Source organism: Equus quagga, chromosome 12, assembly GCF_021613505.1.
Source record: "Equus quagga isolate Etosha38 chromosome 12, UCLA_HA_Equagga_1.0, whole genome shotgun sequence".
In the NCBI taxonomy this organism is placed as follows: domain Eukaryota; kingdom Metazoa; phylum Chordata; class Mammalia; order Perissodactyla; family Equidae; genus Equus; species Equus quagga.
In genome coordinates, this window is record NC_060278.1 from 99,954,269 (window position 1) to 99,968,740 (window position 14,472).

The following is a 14,472-nucleotide window of genomic DNA, read 5'->3' on the forward strand; positions in this document are numbered from 1 at the left end:
GCTTTTCTGATGAACCTTGACGGAGATACATGGTAACCACTTTGATTCCCTTTTAAAATACATGAATATCAAATTTGTTAAAAAGTTTTCATTGGTGCCCCTGTTTGGTTGACAACATCAGCATTTTCTAAGCTCTGGGAAAAGAGTGATGAATTCCACATCAAGTTTCCACATCTGTAAAACTGGGCCAATCAGAGCACCTCTAGGGTTATTATAAGGATTAAATAAATTGCTGAGCATAATTCGCTTGGAATAATGCCTGGTCCAGAGTAAGTGTTCAAGAAATGTCAGAAGGGATAAAAGACAGAAGAAAGACAGGGGAGAGACAAGCTCTTCTTTCAGGGAGCTCATATCCTCAGTGGGAAATGGGTGATAAACTTGGGAAGGAGGGAAGAAGGGATAAAATATCCGACAGTGATAAGGGCCTCTGAGAAACTTACCCTTAAGACTTTAGACAAGGGGTTGACAGCCTGGGGGCCAAATCCAGCCTGTCGCCAGCTTTCATATGGCCCGTGAGCTAAGAATGGTTTCCACATTTTTATTCTGTGGTTTTTTTTAGTGAGAAAGATGGGTCCTGAGCTAACATCTGTTGCCAATTCTTCCTCCTTTTTGCTGAGAAAGACTGGCCCTGAGCTAACATCTGTGCCCATCTTCCTCTACTTTGTATATGGGACACCGCCACAGCATGGCTTGATGAGCGGTGTGGTGTGTAGGTCTGTGCCTGGGATCCAAACCTGCAGAGCACATGAACTTAACCACTATGCCATTGGGCCGGCCCCTGGTTTTCATATTTTTAAATGGTTGAAAAAAATCAAAAGAATATTTCGTGACATGTGAAAATGATAAGAAATTCAAATTTCAATAGCCACAACTTTTACTGGAACACAGCCACGCCTACTTAAATCGTCTGCGGCTACCTTCCCACTGCAACCAACAGCAGAGTTGAGTCGTTGCGACAGAAATCAGAAGACCCACAAAGCCTAAAATATTTACTGTCTGGCTCGTTACAGAAAAAGTTTGCCGACCCCTGCTGTAGACTGAGTGGTCAGGGAGGGCCCTCCTGACATTTAAGCCGAGACCTGAGCGGCAAGAGGAAGAGTGGGGGTAGGAGAGCTGGCAGAACAGAGAACAAAGGCAAGAGCTTTCTCTCCAATCCCGTAACAGCCTTCCACAGAGGGGCTCGGTCAAAACTGCGATGGTTCTGAGGGTGCTGTGGGGTCCCAGAGGTCCCGAGTGGAGGTAGGGAGCCAGAACTGCCTGGCACCAAAGTCTGCTGTGCCCTGCGGCAGCCCCTTCTCTGACTGACACCAGGTAGACGGGGCAGCTCTTGGTGCTTTCAGGCCTCTGCTTTGATCCTGACGAGCCCCCGCCTGCAGCCTGATGCATGGGGCCTACCCCCAGCCCGTGGGGCCCCACTCCAGCCAGGGAAGAAGAATGGCAGTCTTGAGCTATCAGTAACCAAGTGTGGCTCAGAGGGAACACACCTCTCGGTCCTTTCTGGGCTGGCTCATTCTTGCAAGGCTCCAGGCTAAGGGAGGAAAGCAGGCTGTTAGCTCCATTTCGGAGCCCGAGAAACGAAGGCAGTGGAGAGCAACAGGGGGTAAAGGTTAAAAACACAGACTCTGCACCTGAATTCCAGCCTCAATATTTGCCAGCTGTGTGACTTCAGGCCAGTGGCTTGACTTCCCTGTGCTTCAGTTCACGGATTATGATAGTATCTGCCTCAAGGAAATGTAAGGAATTAAAGAAACAATCTAAGTAATTAAGGAAACAATAACCTAGCACCCAGAGTCCAACCATCCTCACCATCTCCACGGTACCACCTTAATCCAAACTGCCATCAGCTCTTGCCTAGATTATTGCAGAGGCCTCCTCATTGGTTTGAGGGCGTCCATCCTTGCCCCCCCAACTCGCTCAACTCTCCACAAGCAGTCAATGGGGTCCTGCTGTCAGTCAGCTTATGGCACTCCTCCTGTTGAAACTCTTGTGTTTCTGGACACATCTAGAGTTAATTAACTTCCTTATTGATTCAATGGTCACTTATTATTGAGTACTCACTATGAGCCAGGTATTGTTCTAGGCACTGGAGATAGAACAAAAAGAAACAAAAACCTCTGCATTCAGCGAGTTTACATTCTCGTGAAGGGAGAAGGATAATAAGCCAATATATAAGACAGACATATAATATGTGAGGTATTATGGAGAAAAATAACTCAGGGAAGGGGAGGGGGCTGGCATTTTAAACGGGGTGGTCAGGGAAGGCGTAGTGGACAAGGTAAGGGTTAAACAGAAAGTCCAAAAGTGGGAAAAGTGGGAGCCAGGGGGCAACCTAGAAGGGAAGTATTCTAGATGAAGGACTCAGCAAGGGCAGAGGAGGGCGTGTTCCTAGCGTGTTTCAGGCACAGGAAGGAAGCCACTGTGACCACAGCAGAAAGTGTGTAGGAGGGGGAAAGGGGATCGACCTCAGAAGGCTGAAAGCGGCAGGGTTGAGGCCTGTAGGTTTTCTAAGGTTTTTTCTCTGATTAAGATTGGAAGCCAGTGGAGGTTTTGAGCACAGGAGGGACTGGAGCTTTAGGATCCCCGGGGCCGCTGTGTGGAAGACCACAGGAACAAGGGCAGAGTCAGAGAGACGGTTTAGGCAGCTGTCCTGCCTGTTACGAGATGCCAAGGCCTGGACTAGGAAGAGAGGTGGCATCAAACCCAAAGGTACCAAGAGGGTACCAGCCCTCCTGATGGGGGTCTCTCCTACCCTTCCAAGCTTACCTTGTTCCTTCCTGTGTCCCCGGCCCCAGGGACCACTGCTAGTCACATACAGGCGTCTAGTGAGTATCTGTTGACAATGAACGGATGAACGAACGACCCATCCCTTGATCATCATCGCCTGTTTTAACGATAGCCGTCTAGTCAGAGCTCAATAAATGTTTACAGACAGAATACTGAACAATTCTGCAAAGCCCAGCTGGTTAGTCCTCTTCACAACTGAGGAAAATTGAGGCCAGGCTGGGAAAGTGTCCCCCGGGGTCCCTCTGCACAGCCTAGGCTAGAAGCTTCCTTCTGTTTCAGGAGGGTGAAGTCCTGGACACTGGGCGGAGAGACCCGGCCTTCAGGGTGACTCACAGAGATCTCTCAGAAGCTTCCCCCAAAACCTCCCCGCCCTGCGGTGGGGAAACCCCAGAAGATCACAAGTCACAAGACCCAGGCTGGACGCGAGTCCTCAAAACGTCAGAGGGTCCTCCCACGCGCCTCCTCCCACCCTCGGACCATAGAGACGAAGGGACAGAGGGGTCACTCTTGCGAGGCCGAGGCCCCGCCCCCCCGCTTGCCCGCCGCCCGCCTGCGCCTCCAGCGGAAGCCGGAAGCAAAAGCGGGGCCTGCTAGCCCCAAGCTCCGAACTCGGTGGTCTCGAAGGCTCCGCAGGATTGGGGAGAAGATGGCGGAAGAGGAGTGAGTGGGATTTTCCGGGGCGGAGGAGGCGGCAGGGCTAGGCCCGGCGGGTGACAGCGAGCGCCTCAGGCCGCCCTCCGGCCCCGGAAGGCGGAGCTCCTTGTGCCGGTTGGCCAGGACTGGCCATGCCGGCACTGCGAGGAGGGCGGGAGGGACGGGCCTGGGCCCAGCGGGGCCCTCAGCCTCCCCGAGGTCGGCCCCTCGGGCTGGGGATCAGCGCAGGCTTCGAAAGCCGTCTTGTGGAAACCGCAACCCAGATTTCACTTTCCTAGTTTTCGGTCGTCTGATGATTACGGAGCGCTCCGCCGCCTCCTCCAGAAAGTCCGTGCCCCCCGCCCCCAATTTAGCCAGTCGCCTCCTCCGCTATGACGATCAGTTTTCGCGTCTGTCTCCTGCACGGAGTTTCATTCATTCCTTAACTGTTGGCCATCCACTCTAGTTCAGGGCCTGGGCACATAGTCGTGCAGCCGACCAGGAGCCGCCCTCAGGGAGCTTCCGTTCTAGTGGGGAAAGAGGACCATAAATAGGCAAGATGAAGGAATGGAATAGTGTTAGGGTGGGGGAGTCTGCTCAGGAAGAAGTGACTGCCAGCTGAGACTTCAGTGACCAGAAGGAGGGATAGGAGAGGGAACAGCAAGCGCAGAAGGCCAGAAGCAAGAAAGGGCTTAGTGCCTTTGAAGGACAGGAAGAAAGGCAGGATGGCTGGATTGTAGACGGCCATCTCCATACCTGCAGGGCACAGACTATTGGCTATTATAGATGCCTTGTCTGTGTTTGAGGGATGACTATGCAAAAGTTAACAACGAACCCCATGGTTGAAATTTGACTCCTTCAGCTGACAGTTTTACAGTTGTGTCTCTTGGCCAGGTGTTCATTTCATTTAGTCCTCTTATTTATTGAGCATCTGCTCTGTCCCAGACACTGAACGGGCAGTCCCAGCACAAAGCAAAAGAGGTGGTGTGGCCCAGTGATTTCAAGTTTGGTCTCAAAGTTTGATTCTGCCACTGACTGAGATATTGACCAAGTCATGCAGCCTCTCTGAGCCTCAGTTATTCATGGCTAGGAAAGGGAAAGTCATAGTACCCACTTAGGGCATGTTGTGCCTATTCAATGAAAGGGTGTATGTTATCTAGTATCTGGAATGAAGCAGTAGCCAATAAACATTAGCTGTTAGAATTGCAATGATTATTGTATTAATATTGCACCAGTTTGCAGCCCTGATAGGATGTGAGGAGACAGCTGTGAGGAACGTAAATGGTGAGGTGGAGGGGGGTGTTACAGAAGAGGTTACATTTGAGCCTTTTGAAATGTGAGAAGGATTTTGTAAGGTAGGGTGGAGCCTTCCAATCAGATCAAGAATTGGGCCAATTCAGGTGTCTTCTTCAACTTACAGATAATAATCTCAGGAAAAGAGTGTAACCTGGGGAAATAAAGACGCCAAGTAAATAACCTTGGACCTTGGAATGTGATGAGACTCCAGTTCACCTCCCTTTAAATCCCCCGTTAAGTGCCAAGGAGCAGGCAGCGTTTTGCTTCCACACCAGCGCTGACTCTGCCTTGTTCCCGTCCTCTAGGGGCCTGTGTTCAGAAGCACCTGAGGCCACCGGCACCCTCCTGTTGCAGCAGGCAGGAATTTTCTTAATCAGTTTCAAAAGCCTGCCTGTTGGTTGCGAGACTTGGGACTCTCGTAAACCTCTGTGCCAGGTTCTCTTGCTCATTTGCGTGTGTGTGTTGACAGGTCAGGGCCCTTTTCCCTTGATCTAATTCTGCTTTTTGTGTCCTCCAACAGGTTCCCCAATACAACTCATGAAGGTTTCAATGTCACCCTCCACACTACCCTGGTTGTCACTACGAGACTGGTGCTACCAACCCCTGCCAAGCCCATCCTCCCCGTGCAGACGGGGGAGCAGGCTCAGCAGGAGGAGCAGTCAAACGGCATGACCATCTTCTTCAGCCTCCTCGTCCTAGGTGAATGTGGAGACGCCGTAGTCGGCCATCCTGGGAGTCTGAGTCTGGGTGCACTGTCTGTGTGGTTAACCCCATTTAAACCACACTTTGTCAGGTCTTCCTCCCATTTGGTTCTCACGTCAAACACTGAGGGACAACGATCAGTTCGTAACATCATAACAGTGTACTCCTTTTGCTTTATAAAATCATAGAGCTTAGCAATTCTGAAGTTCCCTTTATGTAATGTTTTAGACATCCGTTGGAAGAAAGAATTAAATAATTTTGACCTAGAAAGAAACTTAAATATCTTCTAGCGTAGTGAATTTCAAACTCTGCCCATGAGAGTCTGTGTGTGACTGTGTGCGTGTAGGTGGTGGCAGCAGTAGGTAGGGGGAGTCAATGGGAGGGCACCCAGCTTTCTGATCAGAGCAGCATTTTACCTCATATCTATTAGATTTTCATGTAAACTTTTATGTAAAAGTTTTGCTGCTGAGTAAAAGATCAGATACCCTTGCCCTGGCACGCTCTTTTCCTTAACCTCTGTCCTTCCCACTAACCATAGCCATGACTTTTGCCACATCTGTGCACCACCTGTGCTGTTATTTATTTATGCAATATTTTTCTTTAAATGGATTCACTTGTCTCAAACTTAAAATCTCATTTTGTTCAACCTCCTCCTTTAACAGGTGAGGAAACTTAGGCCCGGAGAGGGTAAGCAATTGACATACCTGGTTTTGGGGACGCTAGAGGCTGATATTCAGGTTGCCAGACATTGGTCAAGAAATTTAGGTAAAAAGCAATAACTTAGATGCCTCCCAGAGACTACAGACAGTTGACAACTGTTTTAGACAAAGAAAACCCAGTTGAAACTGCAAGCCACTTTGGGTTAGCTAAGGAAGCAATAGCTTAGCATTTGACCCAAGTCCACAGTCTTAGTTGAAAGGTGAAGTTGGCACGTTTACATTTTCTGCTCTTTAATGATACGTGACATATTTCCAATTAGATCTTTTCAGAGGAGTGAAAGGTGCAGAGAGCGGGAGCTGAGGGAGGGGAAAAAAAGGTGCGGAGTATTTCTCTGATGTCTGTTAGGACTGGTTTTTTTTTTTTGAGGAAGAGTGTAACTTCTTTCATATTTATATTCAGACTTTGTTAATGGTCAAATAATTTTAATAATAGAGTAATTTTATTTAAAATTCCTGGACTCATCCTTGTCTCTTACAGATTTTTAAAAACTGTAATACTGAAAAAGTACACAAACTACAAGTGTACGATTTCCCATATAGATTTCATATGCCCAGGTAATTTTTACACTGTAAATGTAGTTGAATTCTGTTTCTAAGAGATTACTTCAACAGTCAGGGACTCCTGTTTTGTTTTCATTTTCTTTTGTTAGAGTAGTTGAATACAAAGAAGAAAAGAAATTCTTTTCTTGACCAAGAAGTCTTTAGTACCTGGATTCTTAATCCTGAAGGGGTGTTATTAGTCTGTTTACATGTTGTCACCTTGATATATTAGAGAATATAAAAGACAGGCCTGGACAAAACTTGTGTAATCACTTTTTTCACTGGAGGGTAAAAAGAATAAGTAAGACTTTCAAAGTAATTTTCAGGGTGTGGAATATTTAAGATTAGCCTATGCCAGAGACTACAAAACAAGTTTTTATAATCTAGGCAAAATCCTGCCCAGTGTTAATATGTCTTTGGGGCCAGAAAGGGCTGAACTGTAATTAATAGTGCTGTATATTTCTCTTGGATTGTCTTCTCTTCAAACAGATCATAAAGCTAGACTCTGGAGTCACACGAATGTCAGGTGGATTCCGTTTTCAGCAAATCAGATCATTGGCGGTTTATGAGTCAGCATCTCCACTTTTTAAGTGTGGGTCAGCATACGTTAGCAGAATGGAATGCTTTCTTTTTAAGTAAATTTGAAGGCATTTTTTTCTCTCCTGTATATTATCAACAAGATATTATGTATATTGTATATTTATTCTTGATTAAGTGTCCAAACAATGTAAATCTGATAAAGTAAAAAAAAAAAGTGTTACTACGTAACTTGGTAACTCACTAAATGCATGAAGTCTAGAGAATTGAGGGGAATTAGTCCGTAGTTTATTTCAGACTGCAGGAACTCCTAACCTGGAATGCATTTACCACTTTTGTTTCCTGGTTTAGTCAAGTCAAATGAAATTGTAAGTTCTGTGTCCTATAAGCGTGTCAAAGGATTACAGTGTGTTCCCCTTTGTTGAGAAGGGATGCCAGATTCTGTAGTTACTTTTGACTTTTAAAAGCTTGAAATTAGTTGACTTACACTTAACCCTTGCTGAACTTTGACTCTGCAGAAACAATGGTGAGTCCTTGTTAAGTGACATCCACTAGAGTTAACAATTAGCATCATTTGATGCATACATTTTGTGGGCCATTAAATTTAATGGCGTTATTAAAATTGACATGTCTATGTTTTAATATAGTTTCCATAATTAATACTTCAGTCATGAAAAATTGGAAGCAAATTAACTTGTGGCATACACACCCTCTATACCATACAGAAGTTTTTGTCCCTTCTTGCTGTTTTTCCCAAGTGTACTTAAAACATGTACTTGTGTGCATCTATACACAGGCACGTTCATAAGCACGTGCACACGCACGGGCACGCATAGCTTGAAGTTTCCTTCAATGTAAATGGGCTCCTGTAGCTTGCTTTTTCATCCAGCAGAATGTCTTTGAGATCTTTCCATGTTACTGTTTTTTGTATCTGCCTCATCTTTTTTTTTTTTTTTAAAGGATATGTATGTGGTCAAATAAATATAGCATAAAACTTATCATTTTAACCATTTTAAAGTGTGCAATTCAGTGGCATTTAGTACATTCACAGTGTTGTGCAACCATCACCACTATCTAGTCCCAGAACATTTTCATCACCCCTAAAGGAAACCTAGACTCATGAAAAGCAGTCGCTCTGCCTTCTCCCCGGCCCCCAGTCTCTGGTAAGCACTATTCTGCTTTCTGTCCCTGGGTATTTGCCTATGCAGAATATTTCATACCAGCGGAGTCATACAGTATGTGCCTGTTTATGTCTGGCTTCTTTCACTTAGCATAATGTCTTCAGGGTTCGTCCATGTTGTAACGTGTTAGAATTGCATTCGTTTTCATAGCTGAATAATATTCCATTGTATGGATACACCACATTATGTTTATCTGTTATTCAGTTGATGGTCATTTGGGTGATTTCCATCTTTTGGCTATTGTGAGTAGTACTGCTGTGAACACTTGTGTACAGGTTAAAAAGAACAAGGTCTGAAAAGACAGCCCACTGAATGGGAGAAAATATTTGTAAACCATGTATCTGATAAGGGTCTAGTATCCAGAATATATAAAGAACACTTACAACTCAACAACAAAAAGACTAACAACACAGTTTGAGAATGGGCAAAGGACCTAAATAGACATTTCTCCAAAGATATACAAATGGCCAATAAGCACATGAAAAGATGAAAACTTTATGTGGACATACATTTTTATTTCTCTTGGACACATACTTGGAGGTGGAATTGCTGGGTTAAATGGTTACTCTCTGGATAGCTTTCTCAGGAACTGCCAAACTTTCCCACAGAGTCTGCACCATTTTACATTCCCACCAGCAATACACAAGGGTTCCAGTTTCTCTACATCCTTGCCGATACTCGTTATTTTCCCCTTTGTCTTGTTTTGTTTCTTAGTTATAGCCATCTTAGTGGATGTGAAGTTGTACCTCATTGTGGTTTTGATTTGCATTTTTCTAATGAGTAAAGATTTTGAGCATCTTTTCATGTGCTTATTGGCCATTTGTATATCTTTGGAGAAATGTCTGTTTAGGTCCTTTGCCCATTCTCAAACTGTGTTGTTAGTCTTTTTGTTGTTGAGTTGTAAGTGTTCTTTATATATTCTGGATACTAGACCCTTATCAGATACATGGTTTACAAATATTTTCTCCCATTCGGTGGGCTGTCTTTTCAGACCCCGTTCTTTTTAACGGTGAAGACTCTTCCCTGGTGTTGAGCCTTATGTTTAGCTCTCTCTGTTGATAGACAGTTTTCCCCTCTGCTCTTAAAGGTGCACATAGTTGTTTGACTTATGAGAATAAACTTTTTAAATTAATTTTTTCATCCAGCTTGGTGCTAAGAAAGTGCAGACATGCCTCAACGCCCTAGATCTATTTCTGTCTGCTTGTGTGCTCGTCCCCTGCCCTTTTAGATAGTAGGCATGCCCGTTGGTCGCATGTTGTGCTTATGCACTGGAACTTTCTTCTTACTGTTAGTATTTAATATAGGATTTTTCTAACTAGGTTAAATATTTATAATAAAATAACACCACAGATTGATAGTTTAGAGCGCAGAATGAAAGGAGGACAAAATTTCTATATTTACAACTGTTTCCTGTCTCTGGCCACCTGGTGCTTTTTGGTAGGACTAAAGATAGCTAATTTGTCAAGGCAGGCTCTGAAGGTGGCCAGTTAGCAGCCATGCCGATTGTTTAAACATTTCCTTTTACAGAAAAAAAGTAACAAAATTATTTTTGGTATTATGAAGATAATACTGTGGTTGATGAGGTGCTGTGCCACCTAGGTGCCTAATAAAAGAAAGACGTGCAGACTAGCATTTGGACTATGAAATTACATGTGGGAATTATTTATGTGAAAGTAGGCTTTTTTCTTTTCTTTTTTTGGTCCAGAAATACTCATTCCTTTGAAATAGTTTTACATGTTTTTGTTTCCTTTCTTTTCTTTCATGACACTCCCCTTGTGAGGAAAGTCAGACATCCTTACAGCTTTGGAGATGGGGGAATGAGGGTAGCCGAGAGGGAGATGGTGGGTGCTCAGGATTAAGGACACAGGGTTGGAATCAGGCTCAACCCTGCAGCACCTGCCAGTGCTGTGACCTCTTTAAGCCTTGGTTTTCTGTCTATAGTCAAAGTAGATAATAGTGATAACACCTAGTTCCAGGGGGTAGGAGGTGGTGGGGGTTAGGTGAGACGGCGCTTGGGAAGTGCTCAGTGAAGTGTCTGGCTCGGAGGGAGCCCTCAGCCAGTGGGAGCCCCAGGACCCAGCTGAGGAGCAGGAGCCCCATCTTTAGGTCTTTGATGTTCTTATCACCAAACCAAAGTATTTACTTTGTCCTGTTTATAAAACACCCTCACTTTATGTTAAAAGAGAACCAGTCACATGGTGGCGAAATACTTCATGTCAGCATATTCTGTTGTGGTTATATTGGCATAAAAGTGATTGATTTCATTGACCCCCTCCTCTCCATTTAGAGTTTTCCAGTTGATGATTGCTTCAAAAAAGTTGAAGACCATTTCTTAGAATCAGGGAAATTTGGGTAGTTTTAAATGGTCATGTAAGGTTTAGCAGCTTAGGGAAAAATTAGATGTCTATTGCTCTTTCAGTAACCACTGGAAAATAAACTCGTTCAGGCATACAAAGAAGTGTGGAGAAAATGTTACAAACACTGTGAGTCTCCCTCCAGGTTGAGAAATAAGAGATTGAAAATACAGTTGAAGTCTACTGTGTCACTGTCAGTTCTCCATTTCGCTGGCGGCCCCCTAGAAGTAACGTTGCCTCAAACTTGGTGTTTATCATTTAAAATTGTGCTGTTTTAACAATGTCTTATTTTTTCCCACAGCTATCTGCATCATACTGGTGCATTTACTGATCCGATACAGATTACATTTCTTGCCAGAGAGCGTTGCTGTGGTTTCTTTAGGTAAGTGCTTATTGGTGATCCTATAATAAAAGCAGTAACGATAATTACCGTTTTTGGAGTGTCTCCCTAGTGCCAGGAATCACGAGATGCAGTACGTACCTGATCTCATTGCATCCTCACTGCAGCCCGCCCTGAGGGTGTTATGATCCCCTTTAACAGATGAGGACGCTGTGGCTCAGAGCAGGGTGATGACCTCCTAAAGGTCACGTAGAAGCCCCTCTGTGCAACTCGAAGTCCTTTTCTGTTTCTCCCAGAACCGCCCTCGGGGTGCGTTGACCTCTGCTACTAGTCTCGGCCTGCACCAGCTCAACTGAGGCGAGTATTGACCCTTAATTCTTAGAGCCACTGAACTTTACAGCCAGAAGGGGTTCTCACTTTACAGTTTAAGAAGGAGAAATGGCTCACCTTAATGTCAGAGTCAGATCTGAAGTCTTCAGAGAGCATTCTGTTCTCTCACATTTCTCTTGTTTCCTATGGCAATTAACTGTTAAGGTAATTAGCCTGTATTTAGAGAGAGTGAATTGCTGTAGTAACAGGTGTGAGTTCACATGCAGGTTCACTGAAGTGGTTCGTGAAGGAAGAAGCAGGAACCTTACTTTTCGGTAGTTATTAAAATCAAGACTCAAGTGTGGGTGGGGGTGCTTAAGGCATAGTAAATACAGTTTTACTAAGGTCAGCTAAAGCCTTCATCAGTTTCTTATATTGTAATTACTTTTACTAGTTTCCACTTGCCTACTGATGATATTTAATTTTTTCTCATCACCACTGATACTTTGTAAGTTAATTTTCTTTACCTTATAGATCTTGTTTAATATGCTTACAAGTTCTTTCACAGTATGGTGGTGGTTGAGGTTAGCTTTGGAAATGAGCATTCTTCCCTAGCCCCGCCTGCATTCCTGCTGCCCTGCTTCCGTCCCCCCTCTATTCTACCTGCACTTCACAGCACTGCTCAGCTCCAGCTTCCTGCCTCTGAGCGTTCACGTTGCCATCTCATTTGAGCCTCATAAGCCCCAGGTGATGCCATGTTTTAAGGAAGAGGCAACACTGGATAGTATTGATCTTCAATCAAGAGTTGGAAACCAGTTTTACTCAAAGCGTTCCTGTTTTCTATTTAGCGGGCTCTTCATCAGCACATCCTGGCGGATAGATTCTAACAACCTCAGCTAATGAGATAGCCTTGGAGCTCTAAGAATGGGAGAATCATTCATTAACATTCCTTTTCTGCTATTAGGCATGTTGAAAATAACATAATATCTGATACCTATTATTCTGGGGCATTCAGTAAAGACTTAAAAAAACCACTCCAAGGAATTTACAGTTTTGCGGTCAGTTTTCTTAATTTCTTAAGAATAAGAACTATAACTGGTGTGTATTTAAGTATTGCACACATGGGCCGGCCTGGTGGCACAGTGGTTATGTGCAGACGTTCTGCTTTGGCGGCCCGGGGTTGGCCAGTTTGGATCCTGGGTGCAGACGTGGCACTGCTCGTCAAGCCATGCTGTGGTAGACGTCCCACGTATAAAGTAGAGGAAGATGGGCACGGATGTTAGCTCAGGGCCAGTCTTCCTCAGGAAAAAAAAAAAAGAGGAGGACTGGCAGATGTTAGCTCAGGGCTAATCTTCCTTGGGGGAAAAAAAGTATTGCACACAGAAATTGAAATGATTGTTCTCATAACTTGGTCTTCACTGTCTCTTGAATGTTTGAGTAACTGCAGGTCAGTGAGCAATAGGCTTGTATTAGGACTTGTAGCAGACATTGTTGATTGCCTACCAAGGGCCATTTCCCCCTTCTTCCTTGAAAATAGAACCCTAATTTTGATCAGTTGTCTTGCCACAGTGTTCTCAAGAAAGATGGGACCTTCCGAGTCAAGACTGGTCTTTGTCGTCATGATAGTTCCACTCTTCTTTGCCAACGGTTGGTTGAGAGAGGTGGGGCAGCAAGGCAGAGTGAAGCCAGTTCTGGCCAGTGAGGCCAAGGGGAGGTATCCTGGGGTGGTGAGTTTTGGAAAATATTTTCCTCTCTGATAAGAAGAGAAATTTCCCCTTCCTTCATGCTGTTAGTTGAGGATGTGATGCCTGGAGCACTGGTAGCTATCTTGCAATCACTGTGGCTCCAAGACAAAAGCCAGAATGCTAAGGATCGCCGCAGGGACCTGTGCGAAGCCTGGATTCTTGACTGCGTGGTTGTTTTGTCGATTGACAGTACTGGAGCTCCCTGTCTCAGAGCTGCCTGCTGTATGAGATCATAAACATCTACTGTTTAAGCCGTTTTTAGTCAGGGGTTCTTTTACGTGTAACTAAAGACATCTTAACTGATACAGGACTCTTCATTCAAGGGACAAAATCAGTTCGAATTGATTCAAAGAAAACAGATTGGTGGGGGTGGAGTTGCACACCCGTTGGCTCATGGAACTGAAGAAGCTCCAGCTGGTGCTTGCTTCAGACTGAAGCGAGTCTCCCGACTCAGTTTTGCTCCATTTCTCAACAGTGCTTCCCTTTGTTTTGGCTTCCCGCAGGCAGGCTCTCTCCATGTGGCAAGCCTTTACAGCTTCAGGCTCACTGTCCTTACAGTAGCAAGCACAGTGGGAAAGGTGGCCTACTCTTCTCCCTGGTTCCATCAGAAGTTGTGGGATGAACTCTGACCACGTGGCCACCCCAGAACTGGGCATGGGGTGGAGTGATGCTGAGGGTCAGCTAAGGTTCTCCATCCGTGAGGTTCAGTTCTTCATTGATGTTGCAGAAAAACTGTAGCCTGTACAGCTGGGTCTTGGGAGGGGTGATGGAAGGTCTTGCTTTCCACACTTACTTGCTAACTCAGGTGATTGCAATGCTAAGAGCACTTCCAGAGAGAGTGCTGGGCCCCCGAAAGTATTTATTAGATTAGAAGACATTTGGTTAGAATTTAGAAATGCTGACAAAGCTATCAAAATAGTTCTATATTTCATAAAGCTATGTAAATTAAGGAAAAATTTTTCTCCTATTGGAGCAAAGTGTAACAAAATACTGAGATATCTACCATTTCAAGAATTTCCAACTTTTGTGCCAAAAAAGAATCTAAATGAAGCTGCCAGAGAAAATGGAGTTTTCATTCTTTTAGGGATAAATTTTCCTAGCCTTCCTCTTCTAGCCAGAAGTTATTTTTTAGTCTTCAGTCATTTGGAGACATTATTAGCATTTTGAGTTGTAGTGAAGCATTTAGAGTTCTTAAGAAATTGTTGATATAGGAAAGGACCATCTGCCCTCAAAAAGCACATTTCCCTTCTATTTTATTGTATTGTCAAATGAATCTCAAGACTTTTTTCATTCTTTTTTTTGAGGAAGATTAGCCCTGATCTAACATCGACT

General features: G+C 44.5%; 1 protein-coding gene across 3 annotated transcripts in view; it reads left to right on the plus strand.

The window, feature by feature from the left end:
• Positions 1-3,335: 3,335 nt before the first annotated feature.
• SLC9A8 (solute carrier family 9 member A8) overlaps positions 3,336-14,472 on the plus strand; it is a 68,951-nt gene continuing 57,814 nt past the window's right edge. For all 3 annotated transcript variants that reach the window (XR_006891102.1, XR_006891103.1, XM_046678965.1), the window contains exons 1-3: positions 3,336-3,444; positions 5,234-5,412; positions 11,048-11,128. Coding sequence is in view for 1 of the 3 variants with exons in the window: in XM_046678965.1 (XP_046534921.1) it covers positions 3,431-3,444; positions 5,234-5,412; positions 11,048-11,128 (274 nt within the window). In the remaining 2 variants the exon portion in view is untranslated. The remainder of the gene's footprint in view (positions 3,445-5,233; positions 5,413-11,047; positions 11,129-14,472) is intronic.